The sequence below is a fragment of the Euleptes europaea genome, chromosome 19 (genome assembly GCF_029931775.1).
Source record: "Euleptes europaea isolate rEulEur1 chromosome 19, rEulEur1.hap1, whole genome shotgun sequence".
Lineage (NCBI taxonomy): Eukaryota > Metazoa > Chordata > Lepidosauria > Squamata > Sphaerodactylidae > Euleptes > Euleptes europaea.
Window position 1 is genome coordinate 4876474 of NC_079330.1, and position 16633 is coordinate 4893106.

The 16633-nt window shown below is 50.7% G+C and overlaps 1 protein-coding gene across 2 annotated transcripts in view; it reads left to right on the top strand.

The window, feature by feature from the left end:
- SAMD11 (sterile alpha motif domain containing 11) overlaps window positions 1–16633 on the top strand; it is a 155317-nt gene that overhangs the window by 40940 nt on the left and 97744 nt on the right. For both annotated transcript variants that reach the window (XM_056864962.1, XM_056864963.1), the window contains exon 3: window positions 8530–8708. In XM_056864962.1, the coding sequence (XP_056720940.1) occupies window positions 8530–8708 (179 nt within the window). The remainder of the gene's footprint in view (window positions 1–8529; window positions 8709–16633) is intronic.

The window sequence follows — 16633 nt, forward strand, 5'->3', positions numbered from 1 at the left end:
CTCTTCTTCTTCCCGCCTCTGTGATTCCCAGAAGCATCAGTGATCTGTTGCCTCGGGAGGATTTTTTGAAGAGCTAGACGTGCCCCTTTTCTTCTCCGGGACCTATAGCCATGGGGCAGCCGGTCCTGTTCCCTTCCTTTGTGGTTTTACGGGAGCCGCCGTGAGGCAGATACCGCCGGCGTAAACGGCGAGCCACATTAGCAATTGGGCGAAGAACGAGGCTGCTTTTGACAGGTGATGAGGAAAATGCGCTGAGCAGAAAAGCTGCCGGCTGTTCTTTTATTCATTTGCTCATTACTCGAGCGCCGGCGCTGCCTGCGAGACGGGGCCCCGAGAAGCTTGTTTTATCAGCGGCCTCTGTTTTAATAGCAAAGCTGGTTAAGCGCCGGGGAAAGCGAGGCGGCGGCTGCCCCGGCCCCGGATTTACTGTCGAAACAATCAGGGGTGTCGAGGCGCTGGCGTGGGAGGTGTAATGAAGGCCTGTGGGAGAGACGGGGGGCTTACGGGGGAGCCCGGCGTGACCCTTTCGGTAATCGCAGCTGGCGTTCGAATGGAAAAATGGGGGAGAAAGGACAGAGGGCGGTGCAGTGGGGGTTGGTTTCTGCCCTGCAAGTCTTGGACCTTCTTGCCTGCGTAGTTTCTTAATTAAAAACCCCTTGGACTTCCCCAGCCTTTTCCCAGCCACGGATTCCATGTTCTTGGAGCCCGACCAAAACTACTACTTTTTTTTGGTCCACAAGAGGATAGGCATGCAGCTGGACTTGGGGGTTTCCTTCACATATGGAGCCTGTTTGAAGGTTCTGTGTTTTTTGGGGGGTGGGATGTGGGTTCTAGTAGTGGGAAATGCGTTAACCCGATTTCACCCGAAGAGGTGGTCTGACCATAAAGCTAAGCGAGGCGGGTGCCCCAAGCAGCGGATTTTGGGCACTGTGAAGGATGGCAGAGGGAGAGGCGACTCTGACCCGTGAGTCTCGGTCCACCAGGGAGTTCTTCCCTGGTGGTTTGGAGCGGTGGACTCTGATCTGGAGAACTGGGTTTGATTCTCCACTCCTCCTCCACATGAGTAACAGAGGCTAATTTGGTGAACTGGATTTGTTTCCCCACTCCTACACATGACGCCTGCTGGGTGACCTAGGGCTAGTCACACTCTGTCAGCCCCATCTACCTCACAGGGTGTCTGTTGTGGGGAGGGGAAGGTGATTGTAAACTGGTTCGATACTTCCTTAAGTGGTAGAGAAAGTCGGCATATAAAAACCAACTCCTCCTCCTCCTCTTCCTCCTCTACCACTTAAGGGAGAATCAAACCTGCCTACAATCACCTTCCCTTCCCCTCCCCACAACAGACACCCTGTGAGGTAGGTGGGGCTGGTAGAGCTCGGAGAGAGCTGTGACAAGCCCAAGGTCACCCAGCTAGCTTCATGTGGAGGAGTGGGGGAAACCAACCCGATTCACCAGGTTAGCCTCGCCGCTTATGTGGAGGAGTGGGGAACCAAACCCGGTTCTCCAGACGAGTCCACCTCTTAACCACTACGCTGTGCTGAGGTACAGGTTCTCAGTTCCTGCAAATGTGGTGCCCACTTTGGATCGCAACTGTAGTCGCATGGAGTAGGGGCTTCTTCCATCCCCTTAGTTCCGATTTCTCAAACTGAAACAGTCTTGGGGGGGGCACTATCTGAAGGAAACCCACCTGTTCCCTGGTTTATAGGTGGGTTTCCACAACAGGCCAAGTAGCACCCCCCCCTCCGGACCATCTCAGGTAGGGGAAATGCCATGGGGAGGAAAGGCTGAAGCCCCTTCTCTGTGCGTCCCATGGTCCTGATCCGAATCGGGCACTCCATGCCGAGGAACTGAGAACCCGCAACTCACGTGTGACTGTTACGTCTGATAGGGGGCGGGGAACCAGACCCAGTTTGGAGACACGTATTGATTTGTGCTTTGCTCAGGCAGGCGAAACACCGAATCTTGGCCGAAGTTGCAACTGCTCAGGAGTCCGTTACACACATGCGGGCGCGCACGCGGGGAAGAGGAGGTGTTCTTCCAGCTTTTGGCCTCTCTGACCGTCAGGCCTGGCGAAAGCATCTCTCTCTCTCTGGTGTCTTCTGGCCGAGGGTTCTGCCTTGCTGCTCGTATCTGCATCTCTGGGATCAATTAAACACTCGCTGGGGACCCCCGGCTGGAAGCAGCCCTTCCTCGTTTTCTGGCAGCCGCGTTACATCACCGCCGGGGCGTTGAGACGCTTTGACCTTCCCTACGAGAACAGGGACCCTTTGAGAGCCCCGGCTCCCTCCCCGCCTGCCCTTCCCGCCCCCTCGCTCCATCTGCAGGGCCTCCCCTCTCCGTGCTCTGTTGTTCTGCTGAATAACTTGGCGTTTGGCTTTGTTGGCGGGGCTGGGTGGAGGGGGAGCTCCCAGGAGCAGTGACAGAAGGGTGAGGCTGGGAGGGGAGGGTTTGTCTGGCATCTTGGCTGACCTCAATTGGCCGTTCGGAGCCGTTCTTTCCTTTGTCCGCCGCGTTTCTTGGGAGCGCGGCTCGAGGGGGCGAGGATCAACTGTTGATCTCCGCCGGGCGGGGGCCGGAGGAGAGAAATATTATTTTTCTGTTCTGGATGTTAACCTTTTCCCCTAACTTCCAGAGTTTCTGGTTGCAATTTGTAGAGTCTTTCTCTAACGTGAAATGGTATAACTATAATCCCCCCCCCCCGTTTCCTCCAAAGAGCGATCCTGGAGCGCGGCAAACAGGAGATGCCGCGCTGTTGACATTTATGCCCAGCCTGGCCGATCCCACGGTGTTGTACAACCTGCCAATCACGGGGGACAATGTTGCACCATGCTACCCCTTCCTGAGCTGTGGTCTGAGGACAGATTGCAGGTAACCGGCGCTCAGTTTTGAGCACGGGGGTCTTGCGTCAGACCCCCGCAGCTCCGGTTAAAGGGTTCTGAAGGTTATTACTGACTCGCAGCTTAGCCCCGCACCCTTTCCACCAGGGAAAAAAGCAACCCTTGAATAAGGTCTGATTAATGCATTGTCCCGAGCAGCGTGGGAGCCTGTTTTTCAACGCTGAGGCACATTCCATACTAATCCAGACCAAAGCTTAGATTGGGGGGGGGGGGTTGCTGTAAAAAGTTTGGGATTCACTGAGGGCAGTTTAGAGCATGTCCCTGTCCCATGTTCTGCCTCCGCCCATTGGGTGTGTAGAATTAAGGCGTGCGGGCTGTTTTCGTCTGTGTTCGTTTCCTGCTTTTCACCTTCACTCACACGAACCTGCCTGCTCTTGTGTTGACTGTGGCAGGGCAAAAAGATAGAATCATAGAGTTGGAAGGGACCACCAGGGTCATCTAGTCCAACCCCCTGCACAATGCAGGAAATTCACAACTACCTCCCCCACACCCCAGTGACCCCTACTCCATGCCCAGAAGATGGCCAAGATGCCTTCCTTCTCATGATCTGCTTAAGGTCATAGAATCAGCCTTGCTGACATCTAGCCTCTTCTTAAAAACCTCCAGGGAAGGAGAGCCCGCCACCTCCCGAGGAAGCCTGTTCCACTGAGGAACCGCTCTAACTGTTAGAAAGTTCTTCCTCATGTCTAGACGGAAACTCTTTTGATATAATTTCAACCTACTGGTTCTGGTCCGACCTTCTGGGGCAACAGAAAACAACTCGGCACCCTCCTCTCTATGACAGCCGTTCAAGTACTTGAAGATGGTTATCATATCCCCCTCTCAGTCTTCTCTTCAGGCTAAACATACCCAGCTCCTTCAACCTTTCCTCATAGGACTTGGTCTCCAGACCCCTCACCATCTTTGTTGCCCACCTCTGGACTCGTTCCAGCTTGTCTACATCCTTCTTCGCTTTTAGCACACTGCTTGCACTCCCAGGAGGGTGCCAAACTGGGCGGGATGTGCCGCAGCCTGTGGGTTGGGATCGGTTGCAGGTCCTCACAAGAAAGGAGGAGGAGAAATGATCTTAATATTTTGGTGGAGGGTCACGGGGCTCCACGTCCCCCGCAGATTCAGGAGCGAATTGCAACTCCCTGCATTTCTGGCATGAAGGAACGGCAGGAAGTTCATGTTGGGAACGGCTCCGATCACTGGTGAGTCGGGTGGCTCCAGAGAACCAGCCCAGTTCCAAAATCTGCTTCAGGCCTTTGGTCTGGGCATCTTGTTGCTGAAGAAAGCTGTCCTTCTGGGTCTTCTGTTACTCTGTCTGGCATTGAAGGCTGGACTTTGCCAGCCCTCGGACCCAGGCACCTGAAAATACTTCATTGAGCAAAACCTGTTCAAGTAGCAGCTGATCCCAAAAGCCTGATATGAGGACGACATGCTGATAGATTGGTAGGGTGGCCAGGTCCCTCTTTGCCACTGGCGGGAGGGTTTTGGGGCGGAGCCTGAGGAGGGCAGGGTTTAGGGAGGGGAGGGACTTCAATGCCATAGAGTCCAATTACCAAAGTGGCCATTTTCTCCTGGGGAACTGATCTCTGTCGGCTGGAGACGAGCTGTAATAGCAGGAGATCTCCAGCAAGTACCTGGAGGTTGGCAACCCTACGGATTGGCCACTGACATTAAGCAAGTTGGGTGGCTTCAAGATGGCAGAATATATGTTTATATGTTTTGTCTTTGTATTGAAATACAAATTAAAAAGTTAAAAAAAGATGGCAGAATATGGATTCAAGCTCCGGCTGACTCTTCTTGCGTGCTCTCTCTCTCTCTGTCTTTATCTACTGCAAGAAAACAAAGGAAGCTGGTTATAATTTACATCCGAGGCGATCTAAGGCAGGGCTTGGAATGGGCGCTTTTTAAAATGCCAGGATTCAGCAATGGCATATAGTAGCAGTAATGCCGATCCGAATACCTCTGACCATGTGCAAAGTGCTACCCACCAGGCTCAGAAGTTCCCCAGTTAGAGATCGGGGGAGATGGGATGGTGTGGCTGCCGAAAAGGGATGAGCCGCAGCAATCTCGTTGTTTTTAAAAGAAACTGGAGATCTGTTTTCTTTCCACACCAGCGGAGGCAGGTTGAGAAATATGTCAGCGAGCCAAGTTTAAAAAACAAAAATCCAGAAGATATAGGAATGATGACGTGTGTGTGTGTGTTTCAATATACAATGATATAGCCTTATTTACCAGGAAGAATCCTGGGGTTATAAAAGGAGACCACATCCGCTGAGATTTCCTCTGAGCTGATTCAGTGTTTGTGCTGGATGAAGTTATGACGCTTTCTTAAAGTACGGTTTGTTTTTTCACGCAGGGTGTGTGTGTGTGTGTGTGTGGTGAAGGCAGTGATGATTTTCCCAGGCAGGATGCTGAACTAGTGTCCATGGAGCACCGGTGATGTTTAATATATATCATGATTGCAGGGCTCGTCTCTGCAAAGGAGAAAACCAGTTTCAATCAGGATCTAACCGTCCGCTAAGAAGAGAGCATGAGCTAATGTGTGCCAGCGTTAGGTGTAGTGATTAAGAGCGGCAGACTCTAATCTGGAGAACCAGGTTGGATTCCCCACTCCTCCACATGAAGCCTGCTTGGGTGACCTTGGGCCAGTCACAGTTCTCTCTGAACTCTCTCAGCCCCACCTGCCTCACAAGGTGCCTGTTGTGGGGGGGGGGTGGAGGTGATTGTGAGCTGCTTTGAGACTCCTTTTGGTAGAGAAAAGCGGGGTATAAAAACCAACTCCTCCCTCCTCCTCCTCCTCTTCTCCTCCTCCTCCTCCTCCTCCTCCTCCTCCTCCTCTTCCTCCTCCTCCTCCTCCTCCTCCTCTTCTCCTCCTCCTCCTCTTCTTCTTACTCTTCCTCCTCCTCCTCCTCCTCCTCCTAAACAGAGTTACACCCTTTTAAGCCAAAGGACTGAGAAGTGTGTGGCTCTGTTTAGGATTGCGTCGTAAACCAGCATCTCTCCACAATAGCTAGTTTCTGTTGCTTATATTATCTTTAAAATTGTCTGTTGCTTTTTATCTGTCATTGTCCAGACTGTTGGCTGAGGTGCTATGATGTTATGGAAAGTTTAAAAGCACTCCGGTATTTTTTTGGGGGGGGGGGAGGTGTTTTACGTCAGCAATAGAATATTCACTGACTGTACAGCTTTTTGGACTGGAGCTGAGTTTCACATATTGATTTCACGTTTGGCTTCAGGCCTCTAATACATATTTATTACAGTCCACTAAAATCCACCTGAAATTGTTAGAATGGTTTTACATGTAAATAAAAATTAACAGTTATGAGCTGTATTGCAGACCTGGTGTGGAGTTTTAGGTGAGTGATGTCCTATGGCTCAAATTCTTGAAGGAGTCACAGTCTTACAAAGTTCTCCAGGGATGTCCATTCATTTCCAAATGAATTTTAAAAAACTAAAATGAAATTGTGTTTGTTTCCTGGTGCCTGGCGGTCTAGTTAGAGAGTTCATCAGCAGGGTCAGAGGGATGGGGAGTCAGGAGAAGAGGAACTATGGAACTGACAGGGAAGCTTTCCAGCCATCAGAATCAAGCAGATTTCGCAACGGAAGAGAATTGTGCTGACAGGTCTTCCTTTCCCCTGCATTTCTACTTGTTTTTGGGTCAGTAGCTTGGGGAGGCTTTCTTGAACACATGAAACTGCCTTATACTGAATCAGACTCTTGGACCATCAAAGTCAGCATTGTCTACTCAGGCCGGCAGCGGCTCTCCAGGGTCTCAGGCAGAGGTCTTTCACATCACCTACTTGCTTGGTCCCTTTAACTGGAGATGCCGGGGATTGAACCTGGGACCTTCTGCATGCCAAGTAGATGCTCTACCACTGAGCCGCAGCCCCTCCCCAATTGATTATATAGCTGTGGTTGTGGTTAGTTTTTAAAGGCCGTTCAGTTGTTGTGCACGGGCAGGATAGCAAATAGTAATTTTGGAATGATTTTTTAAAATGCCTTCCTCGTTGAACAATAGAAATGAAAACAAATGAATGCACTAATAGATATAATAGAAAAAAGCGAGGGGTCCCTGTAACGGCAGAGGAGACCCGTGGCGCAGAGTGGTACGCTGCAGTACTGCAGTCCAAGCTCTGCTCACGACTTGAGTTCAATCCCGACGGAAGTCGGTTTCAGGTCGCTGGCTCAAGGTCGACTCAGCCCTTCCATCCTTCCGAGGTCGGTAAAATGAGGACCCAGCTTGCTGGGGGTAAAGGGAAGATGACTGGGGAAGGCCCTGGCAAACCACCCCGTAAACAGAGTCTTCCTAGTAAACGTTGGGATGTGACCTCACCCCATGGGTCAGGAATGACCCTGTGCTTGCACAGGGGACCTTTACCTTTTACCTGTACCGACAGATTCCAGCATCTGCTTCCCTGTAACAAGCATGTGCTGGAAAGGTAGAGCAATGCTCCTGACTGTACGCTCCTTGTGTTGGCAAGTCCAAGGGGTAATGAGTCCATGCTAAGTGATTTGCTCAGCAGGCTCCCTGCTGTTACATTCATGGGACCGGGGATAGATTCCAGTGGGGCTGGTTCCCTCTTCCCTCTGTCGCCGTTCCCCTCTCCCTCTCTGGTTAGATATGATGAGTCCCTGGGCAGCCACTGAGACTGGGTAACTGCTCTTAGGTACCGTAATGGCCGTTAAATGGTTTTTTTATGAGCAGAGCTCCTTGTGTTGGGAATTTGCACGCCGCCAGCTCTGGCTGATACAGTAAACTGCGACTTCTAAGGGAACAGATGCGCAGCGATACCCAGCTGTGGATGGCAAGGTGGGCATTAAGCTCTGGGTGCCCAGAGATATCGGGCACTGGAGTAACTGTTGGCCATAATACGCAACCGCAAGGCAGAAGCTTATCTCTGGTGAGGCAGAGTTGGACACAGAGAGGCACCCGCAGGGGTCTCAACTCTTCGATTTCTGAAGAATGTGCAGAACGGAAAGAATGAGCGGGGAAGTTTCATTTTATTTATTTGAAACATTTATTAGCCACCTTTCTTCAAATTTCAAATACCTTTATTGGCATAGTACAAACTGCAGTACACCTTTCTTCCTTACGGAGCTCAAGGCCGGCTTGCAACATAGATAAAAGGCATAAAACAAAAGACAGAAAAACCGAAATTTAAAATCACAATCCCGGACTGCTAGTAAACTTAACCAAATGCGGCCCTAAATAAAACCATCTTCAACTGCCTACTAAAGGTCAAAAGCGAGAGGGCCAGGCACACCCCCTTGGGGAGGTTGTTCCATAATCTTGGGGCTGCCACCGAAAAGGTCCTCTCTCATGTACCCGCCAAAGGAGCTTCTTTGATTGATGGGGCCGTCAGGAGGGGGCCTCTTGTTTCCTTTCACCTGCACACCATTTTCCCTCTGCAAGTCCTGTCCGAAGGCGTGTTTTCCTCCCTATTCTCATCCCTATACCTTCCAAGAGGAAGAACAAGAATTACAGGAACGTCCGCAGACCTCCCCCTACAACTGAATTGTAAAAATAAAAGTTTTCTATTGCAATGGCTTGATAGAATGATCTTGGCTGTGGCCTAATCAATCTTTTCTTCTTCTTTTTCTCTGCTTCTCGCTTTGGCCCCGACGCTCTCCCGTCCACCAGAATCGGGGGCGCTTGGCCGAGAAGAGGACGATCCCCTTGCCTCCCACCAGGACCCCAAAGAAGGAGCTGCCCTCTATTTTTTCACACAGTGACGACAGCGAAGAGAGCGACAAGGTCAACGGTCACCACCCCGATGTCAAGCAAGAGGAGGATTTGCATATTAGTATCATGAAAAGAAGGTAATCGCCCGTCGCCGTGAAGCATTAAAATTGGGTTGATCATAATTAGCGTGAAGTCTGAGATTGCCGGGTTTTTGAGCCCTATTTGATGGCTGTATATTTCCACCAAACTCATTGGCTGAGCTGCTATGATGTCATATAATGCTCATGAACCTATTAACTGTTCAGGGCAAAACTGTCAGCAATAAAATCTTTGTCGCTTCTCTAAATTTATATATATATTGTGTCGCTATGCTGTACTCTTCTGATATTCCTGAAACGCTGCTCCTGGGGAAATGGGACCCTCATGAGACGCAAATCGGGGGTCTGTAAGCGAGAGGAGAGGAAATTACCCCGCCCTTTCTGCTAGCGGAAAATTTAATCTGGATTCAGCCCCATTAAATCTCAGGACGTTAAAGTGCCGTCAGCTCAGCAACCAAGCAAGAACGGAACAGATACCTGAACAATAGTAAACTGACCGAATGCAAAATCCACACCTATCGAAACCATGGTTTAATCAATAATGTGGTCCTGCAATAACTTTATTGTTTGTGCTGTGTGAGCTCTTGTTGCTATGACGTCTTCCTGTGGTCATTTAATGCTTACAAACATTCGAAGGACTTGCAGGGAAGGGTGTTGAATAGTCAGCAACAGAATGATGACAACCAGTACAAATCATGTCATGTGAGGAAAGTGAAAAGCCATTTTTGATGGCAGAAAGTCTCTCAGGTAGCTCAGCCTGCTGGCAGTCTAGAATCCATCTGTCTGTCCGTTGCATTTTTACCCTGCCTTTCCCCCATTTTATCCTCACAACAGCCCTGTGAGGTAGGTTAGGCTCATCGTTATTGAGCAGCAAGGCAAAGTGGGGGTCTGAGCCAGTGTCTCCCTAGTGCTAGCTGTGCACCGTAATTTCTACATCACGCTGGCTCGTGGTCCTTATGATCTTGCACCTGTAGGGCAACTAGGGTTGCCAACTTCCAGGTAGTCTTAATAGAAGGAAGCGCCTACACTAACTAGTCACATTGTGCAAAGGAATAGTAACAAGCTCTTGCAATATATGCAATATATCCGGAAGGACGCTCCCGATCCGTTTCAGCCTCCACAGCACTTCAACATTTCTACCTGCAAAAAGAACAAATGTTAAGAGAAATAAGTTTTTGTACTTACCTTGTAAAGCTTGTGCCTATCAAGATTGACTTCCTTTTGGAAGACTTATGTATATAAGTGTGAGTTCGTTATATCATTGTAACTTTGCATGTTTTTGCACTTTTTGAATAACGTCACTATTTTGCATATATTGCAAGAGCTTGTTACTATTCCTTTGCACAACTTCCAGGTAGTAGCAGGAGATCTCCTGCTATTACAAATGATCTCCAGCTGATAGAGATCCGTTCCCCTGGAGAAGATGGCAGCTTTGGCAATTGGACTCTATGGCATTGAAGTCCCTCCCTTCCCCAAACCCCGCCCTCCTCAGGCTCCGCCCCAAAAACCTCCCACCGGTGGTGAAGAGGGACCTGGCAACCCTCAGGGCAACGGACGTGTCCTTCCTGTCCCCGCTCCCGCCCCGGCTTGTCTCATTACGGCTATTCTTGGCCATCATCATCCCACACTGTCTAATGCTCCGAGCAGCTCAGATTCTGAGACTGGCCCTATAAAAACCGAGGATCAGAGAGCAAAAGCGTGTAATTGCTTTTCTTGTGTTTTTTATGTGCGTGTTGCTTATAAGCAGATGAGCCGTTTTCCTGCTCCTTTGTCGGGTTACAACAGCAGAGATCTCGGGAGCTGTGATGGGGGGGAGGGAACAGCCCACCCCCCCTCCAACCGACCAAAACACATCTATAACTGGATCCGTCAATGCTGTGGCAGCTATTTATTGATTGAAGGTGCCGTACTGGGAAATGTGCACTCTTCCGTCTTGCCTACGCAAAGGCATGCTAAGGAACCATGCAGAGGGTCCCCTGTGTATGCATTTATTTCAGCACCCTTGCAATGCCGGAAGGAGGGAGAAGGCCCAGACATTTAATGGAGACCCGGGAAATGTTTAAAACTCTGAATTATTGTAATGGCACAGACTGAGTCGTTGGAACGAGTAGCCCTTTCCCCCTCGTTGTTAACTGCTAGGCCATTTATGCAGGGTGGATTCTGCTCCTCGCTCAATGCTGATTTTTTAAAATCCAACCTTTAAAATGAGTATTCATGGTCCCGATGCAAGAGGAGAAAGTCAAACAAATTCCACCCCCCCACTCGCCTGCTATTTCGTTCTTTGGTTTGCATAGCCATTAGCAATAGTTATTTGCATCGCTAAGCCGAGGCTTGGATTCTGCATGCTTCCTTCAGTGAATGCTTAGATGCGGGGGCGGAGCAAAGGGGAAAGGTCTAGTTAAAGGGGCTCTTAAGAAATGCGAAGCAGGTATGCGCCGGCTTCACGGTGACTTCTGGAATTGACCGTTCAGCGTGAAGAAACCAAAAAAATATTCAGGGCACTTCAGCCTGAAATGACCTTAGTCATTGTATTTAGCTGTTTGTTAGCATTACTTCCTCTGAGTTTTTCGCAGCCCAGGCCTACACATGCTTACTCAGAAGAAATACCCACTGACTTGGGGGAGGGGATTACTCCCAAGTAAGTGTGCCTGGAGTTGCAGCCTCGGTCTGTTCCCTTGAAAGGCCTGAGTGCTTGTGTTGTTCATTGAGAGCTGAACATTTGATGTTTGTGTCTAGGAATTGAAAATATTTAGGGCCAACCCAGACATGGGCAGGGGATCCACTGGGGAGGGGCTGCGGCTCAGTGGCAGAGCCTCTGCTTGGCGTGCAGAAGGTCCCAGGTTCAATCCCCAGCATCTCCAGTTAAAGGGACCAGGCAGGTAGGTGATGTGAAAGACCCCTGCCTGAGACCCTGAAGAGCCGCTGCCGGTCTGAGAAGACAATACTGACTTTGATGGACTGAGGGTCTGATTCAGTATAAGGCAGCTTCATGTGTTCATGTGTTCAAAATACAGAAGAGAATGCTGTGAGCCATTTTGGGTCCCCGTTAGGGAGAGAGGCAGAGTATAAAAAAAGTAAACAGATAAGTAAATACATCTGTATGGATAATTCACAGTGGGTAGCCGTGTTAGTCTGTCTGCAGTAGTAGAAAAGGGCAAGAGTCCAGTAGCACCTTAAAGACTAACAAAAATATTTTCTGGTAGGGTATGAGCTTTCGTGAGCCACAGCTCACTTCTTCAGATCTGAAGAAGTGAGCTGTGGCTCACGAAAGCTCATACCCTACCAGGAAATATTTTTGTTAGTCGTTAAGGTGCTACTGGACTCTTGCCCTTTTCTACTACATCTGTATGGGTGTTCTTCAATTTTGTTTAAGATGTGTGAGTGGGGGGGTCTGTTCTTAGGGAACATGTCCACTCCCCTCTTAAAGCCTTCCAAGTTGGCAGCCATCACCACATCCTGGGGCAGCGAGTTCCACAATTTATAAGTTGTTTGCCTGTTCCTAGCCTTCCGCTCAGCCGCTGCGATGCCGTCTGCCTGCAGACTTGCTTAGTGGAAACTGTCAGTAAAAGAATGTTGACAAACACTGCAGCTTATGTGAGATATCTGAAAAATCAGGACAGTGCTGGCGAGGGGACCTCAGGAAGGGCTGTGATGTGACAAGGAAAGGGGAGTAGAGGCGGAATTGCTGTGGGGCTGGTGAGCTTGAATAGGATGAAGGTCTAGCAGACAGGAAGGTGAGCTAAGAGACAGGAAGCAATGATGGTGTGTCTGCCAAAACAGGTAGCCTGATTTCGGCAGGAAGTGAAGTGGGCATGTTGGCGCCGGGGATTGTGTGGGCCAGGAGAGACAAAGGGTCAAGGAGGCTGCGTGGTGTAGTGGTTAAGAGCGATGGTTTGAAGCGGTAGACTCTGGAGAACCGGGTTCGGTTCCCCGCTCCTCCACATGAGCGGCGGAGGCTAATCTGGTGGACTGGATTTGTTTCCCCACTCCTGCACTCAAAGCCAGCTGGGTGACCTTGGGCTTAGTCACAGCTCTCTCAGCCCCCCCTACCTCACAGGGTGTCTGTTATGGGGAGGGAAAGGTGACTGTAAGCCGGCTTGATTCTTCCTTAAGTGGTAGAAGGCGGCATATAAAAGCCAACTCTTCTTCTTCTTCATTTCACACGTTGATCTGCACTAACTAAATAAATCTGTGGCTTTACAGACTGCTAGTACAATAATGATGTGTGTCAGGCTATTGTTTTTCTAACTCTGGTCTGGACTAAGCGGCACGGGGACCTGTGCGTTATCGTCGATTATTTTGCATGAACGAATTTTCAAACGCACGGTCAGGCCAAAGGTAGACGATCTCTTGAGTCCGGCAGCCGCCCCGCTTTAACTGCTCACAGAGGAATCCGCACACGGCTGCGTAACCCGCAGGCGGCCAGAATCAATGCAGCCAATAATAAGAGGCCCTGATCCTCAAACACCTGGTAAAAATCCTTTTGACTTGGCTGATGGGAAAGCACTCTTGATAAACAAGCAAGAGGCTTAACCAGGTAAATGTATATTTTGGCTTGGATGCTCCTGTGGAGAAACACAGATGTTTTTAGGGCCATGGTAATGTTTTACTTTACCAGGGAGCCTTTTCAGCCTGCGGAAGTCAGAAGAGGCAGGGATAGGGAAGAGACTAAGAAGAAGAAGAAGAGTTGGTTTTTATATGCCGACTTTCTCTACCACTTAGGGAGACACAAACCGGCTTACAATCACCTTCCCTTCCCCACAACAGACACCCTGTGAGGTAGGTGGGGCTGAGAGAGCTTGAAGAGAGCTGTGACTAGCCCAAGGTCACCCAGCTGGCTTCGTGTGGAGGAGTGGGGAAGCCAACCCGGTTCACCAGATTAGCCTCCGCCGCTCCTGTGGAGGAGTGGGGGAATCAAACCCGGTTCTCCAGATCAGAATCCATTGCTCCAGACCACCACTCTTAACCACCACACCAAGCTGGCTAAGGTCTCCCATGCAAGAGAGGCATGGAAAGATTGATGGTCGGGGTGAAGGGAGGGTCAAAGATACCTTTTCGAATTCCCTTCATTTCGCCACCTGCTTCGTCTGATGTTTCAAGCGTCTCTCTCCGTGTTTAGCGGGAGGAACCAGAGAGAGAGAGAGAGGAACAGGAACGTGACTCCTGTCCCCCTCGGTCCCCCCACCCATTTCCTTTCCCTTTTCCCTCCAGCAAACCAGGTCATTGCACGGCTCTTACCGGGCTTCCATCTCCTAATAGCAAAATTGCCGGCCTTTTGCCGAAGGCTTTAATGGTTCGCCGCTGTCAGTCTGTCAGACGCATCCCCGCGCCTTTAAGTGGAAAGCTATTTCTGATATCTCTGACGGCCGCCGCTCTTTGACTCCCTAATTGATTGGAGTTCAAACCTGCGACAACCCCCCCCCCCGCCCTCCCCTGCGATGACATGTTTCTGGCACCTATGAGCTGCGGCTGGGCGCAAAGGGAGAACGGCCCTGTGCCCACGAGGCCGTGTTCTGGTTATTGCCAAGCAAGCCGTGTCTACTGAATCGCCCGTCTGGCGAGAGCAAGTGGTTCTGCAAGATGCATGAATTATGCAGATTATGTGATCTTGCATATATTTGCATACATTTCTTGCAACGCGCATTTGTTTCTGCCAGCCACAAGTGGCGAGGTGCTGCAGAAAGTCCAGTATGTTTAGTCTCCAGTTTGAGGGCACCGGCACCTGACCCGAATGTGGCTTCCCTTCTGGAGCTGGTCTTTCATTGATAGGTGGGCCAGCGTGGGTCAGGGGCTGCATGAAGCTGCATGAGATGCCATCTTGGAATCGATCGGAAGCCTCCACGGTTGATCAGTAGGGCTGCCAGGTCCCTCTTTGCCACCGGCAGGTGGTTTTTGGGGTGGAGCCTGAGGAGGGCAGGTTTTGGGGAGGGGAGGGGCTTCAATGCCATAGAGTCCAATGGCCAAAGCGGCCATTTTCTCCAGGTGAACTGATCTCTATCAGCCAGAGATCAGTTGTAATAGCGGGAGATCTGCAGCTACCACCTGGAGGTTGGCAACCCTATTGATCAGGGAGATCAGCGTGTGGGGGGGGGCAGTAGAGAAGGAGAGACGGTCCCTGACGTATATTTCCTGGGAGAATTGCATATTCTCTTAGTGTGCTTCCTGTTCACAGTCCAAATTAGTCAACCTGCTTTCTGAAAAGATTTCTTGAAGTAGGCTCACAGCACCAAAACTCACTGGTGGGGGGCTGTGGCTCAGCAGTAGAGCATCTGCTTGGCATACAGAAGGTCCCAGGTTCAAACCCTAGCGTCCTCAGCTAAAAGGACCAGACAGTAGGTGATGAGAAAGACCTCTGCCTCAGACCCTGGAGAGCCGCTGGTGGTCTGAGTAGACAATACTGACTTTGATGGGCCAAGGGTCTGATTCAGTAGTAGAAGAAGAGTAGGTTTTTATATGCCAACTTTCTCTACCACTTAAGGGAGACTCAAACCAGCTTACAATCACCTTCCCTTTCCCTCCCCGCAACAGACACCCTGTGAGGTAGGTGGGGGCTGAGAGAGCTCTAAGAGAGCTGAGAGAAGTGGGGCTGAGAGAGCTCTAAAAGAGCTGTGACTAGTCCAAGGTTACTTAGTAGGCTTCATGAGTGGGGAAACCAACCCGGTTCACCAGATTAGCGTCCGCCGCTCATGTGGAGGAGTGGGGAATCAAACCCAGTTCCCCAGATTAGAGTCCACCGCTCCAAACCACCTCTCTTAACCACTACACCCCGCTGGCTCTCAAAAGGCAGCTTCGTGTATTGGCATGTAAAATGCTTGTGTGCACGCAATGGGAAGGATGCCAGTGTTCGGCCACAGGGGAAGCCCCAAGTAGAGAAAGGGTCCCCCCTTCCTTTGGGGCCCCGGCTTACCGAGCAGGCCAGCCAGTTCAGTGATGAAGCTGCTCCCCCCGCCCCCGGCTCAGTTCTGCGTGACTCTCCCCCCCCCCCATACTTCCTCCTCCAGCACAGCTGCCCGCTTCTGCCGCCGCTTCATAATAATGACTGTCACCCTAATAAATAAAATACATTTAAGATCCGTCTGGGAAACGAGCCCTGGATTTGATCCAGAGTGCCAGGAAGCGGCAGCCTGTCTAATGAGGACTTAGATTTGATAGTGAGAGGAAATGGGCTGCTTTATTGTGCTGCGGAACTGGTGGGGGGGGGGAGGAAGGGAGAAGCCCCCTCCTAAATGGTAGTTGAGAAGAGGTGTGGGAGGGGAGGAGGGAGAAGTGCCCGGCTGCCCAGGTGTAGCCCTTGGTTAAAAGGTAGAGCCGTGAACCAGGAAGGGCCCGTGGTTCAACTGTTTGGCATGCAGAAGTCCCAGGTTCAGTCTCCGGCATCTCCAGGTAAAAGGGCCAAGTGGTAGATGATGGGAAAGACCTCCGCCTGAGACCCTGGAGAGCATGGAGAGGGGCTGTAGCTCAGTGGTAGCATCTGCTTGGCACGCAGAAGGTCCCAGGTTCAATCGTTGGCATTTCCAGCTAAAAGAACCAGGAAGGCCTGGAGCGGTGGACTCTGATCTGGAGAACCGGGTTTGATTCCCCACTCAGTTACATGAGTGGTGGATGCGGATCTGGTGAACTGGGTTGGTGTCCTCACTCCCCCGCTTGAAGCCAGCTGGGTGACCTGGGGCTAGTCACACTCTCTCAGCCCCACCTACCTCACAGGGTGTCTGTTGTGGGGATGGGGAGGGAAGGTGATTGTAAGCCGGTTTTACTCTTCCTTAAGTATTGGTAGAGAAAGTCGGGATATGAAAACCAACTCCTCCCTTACTCACTCACTCCCTGCCCTCCTCCTTCTCCTCCTCCTCCTCCTTCTTCTGCCTGAGACCCTGGAGAGCCACTGCCTGGCTGAGTGGACAGCACTGACCTTGACAGACCAATGGGCGGATTCATTATACGGCAGTTTCATGCGTTCATGTGGCCCA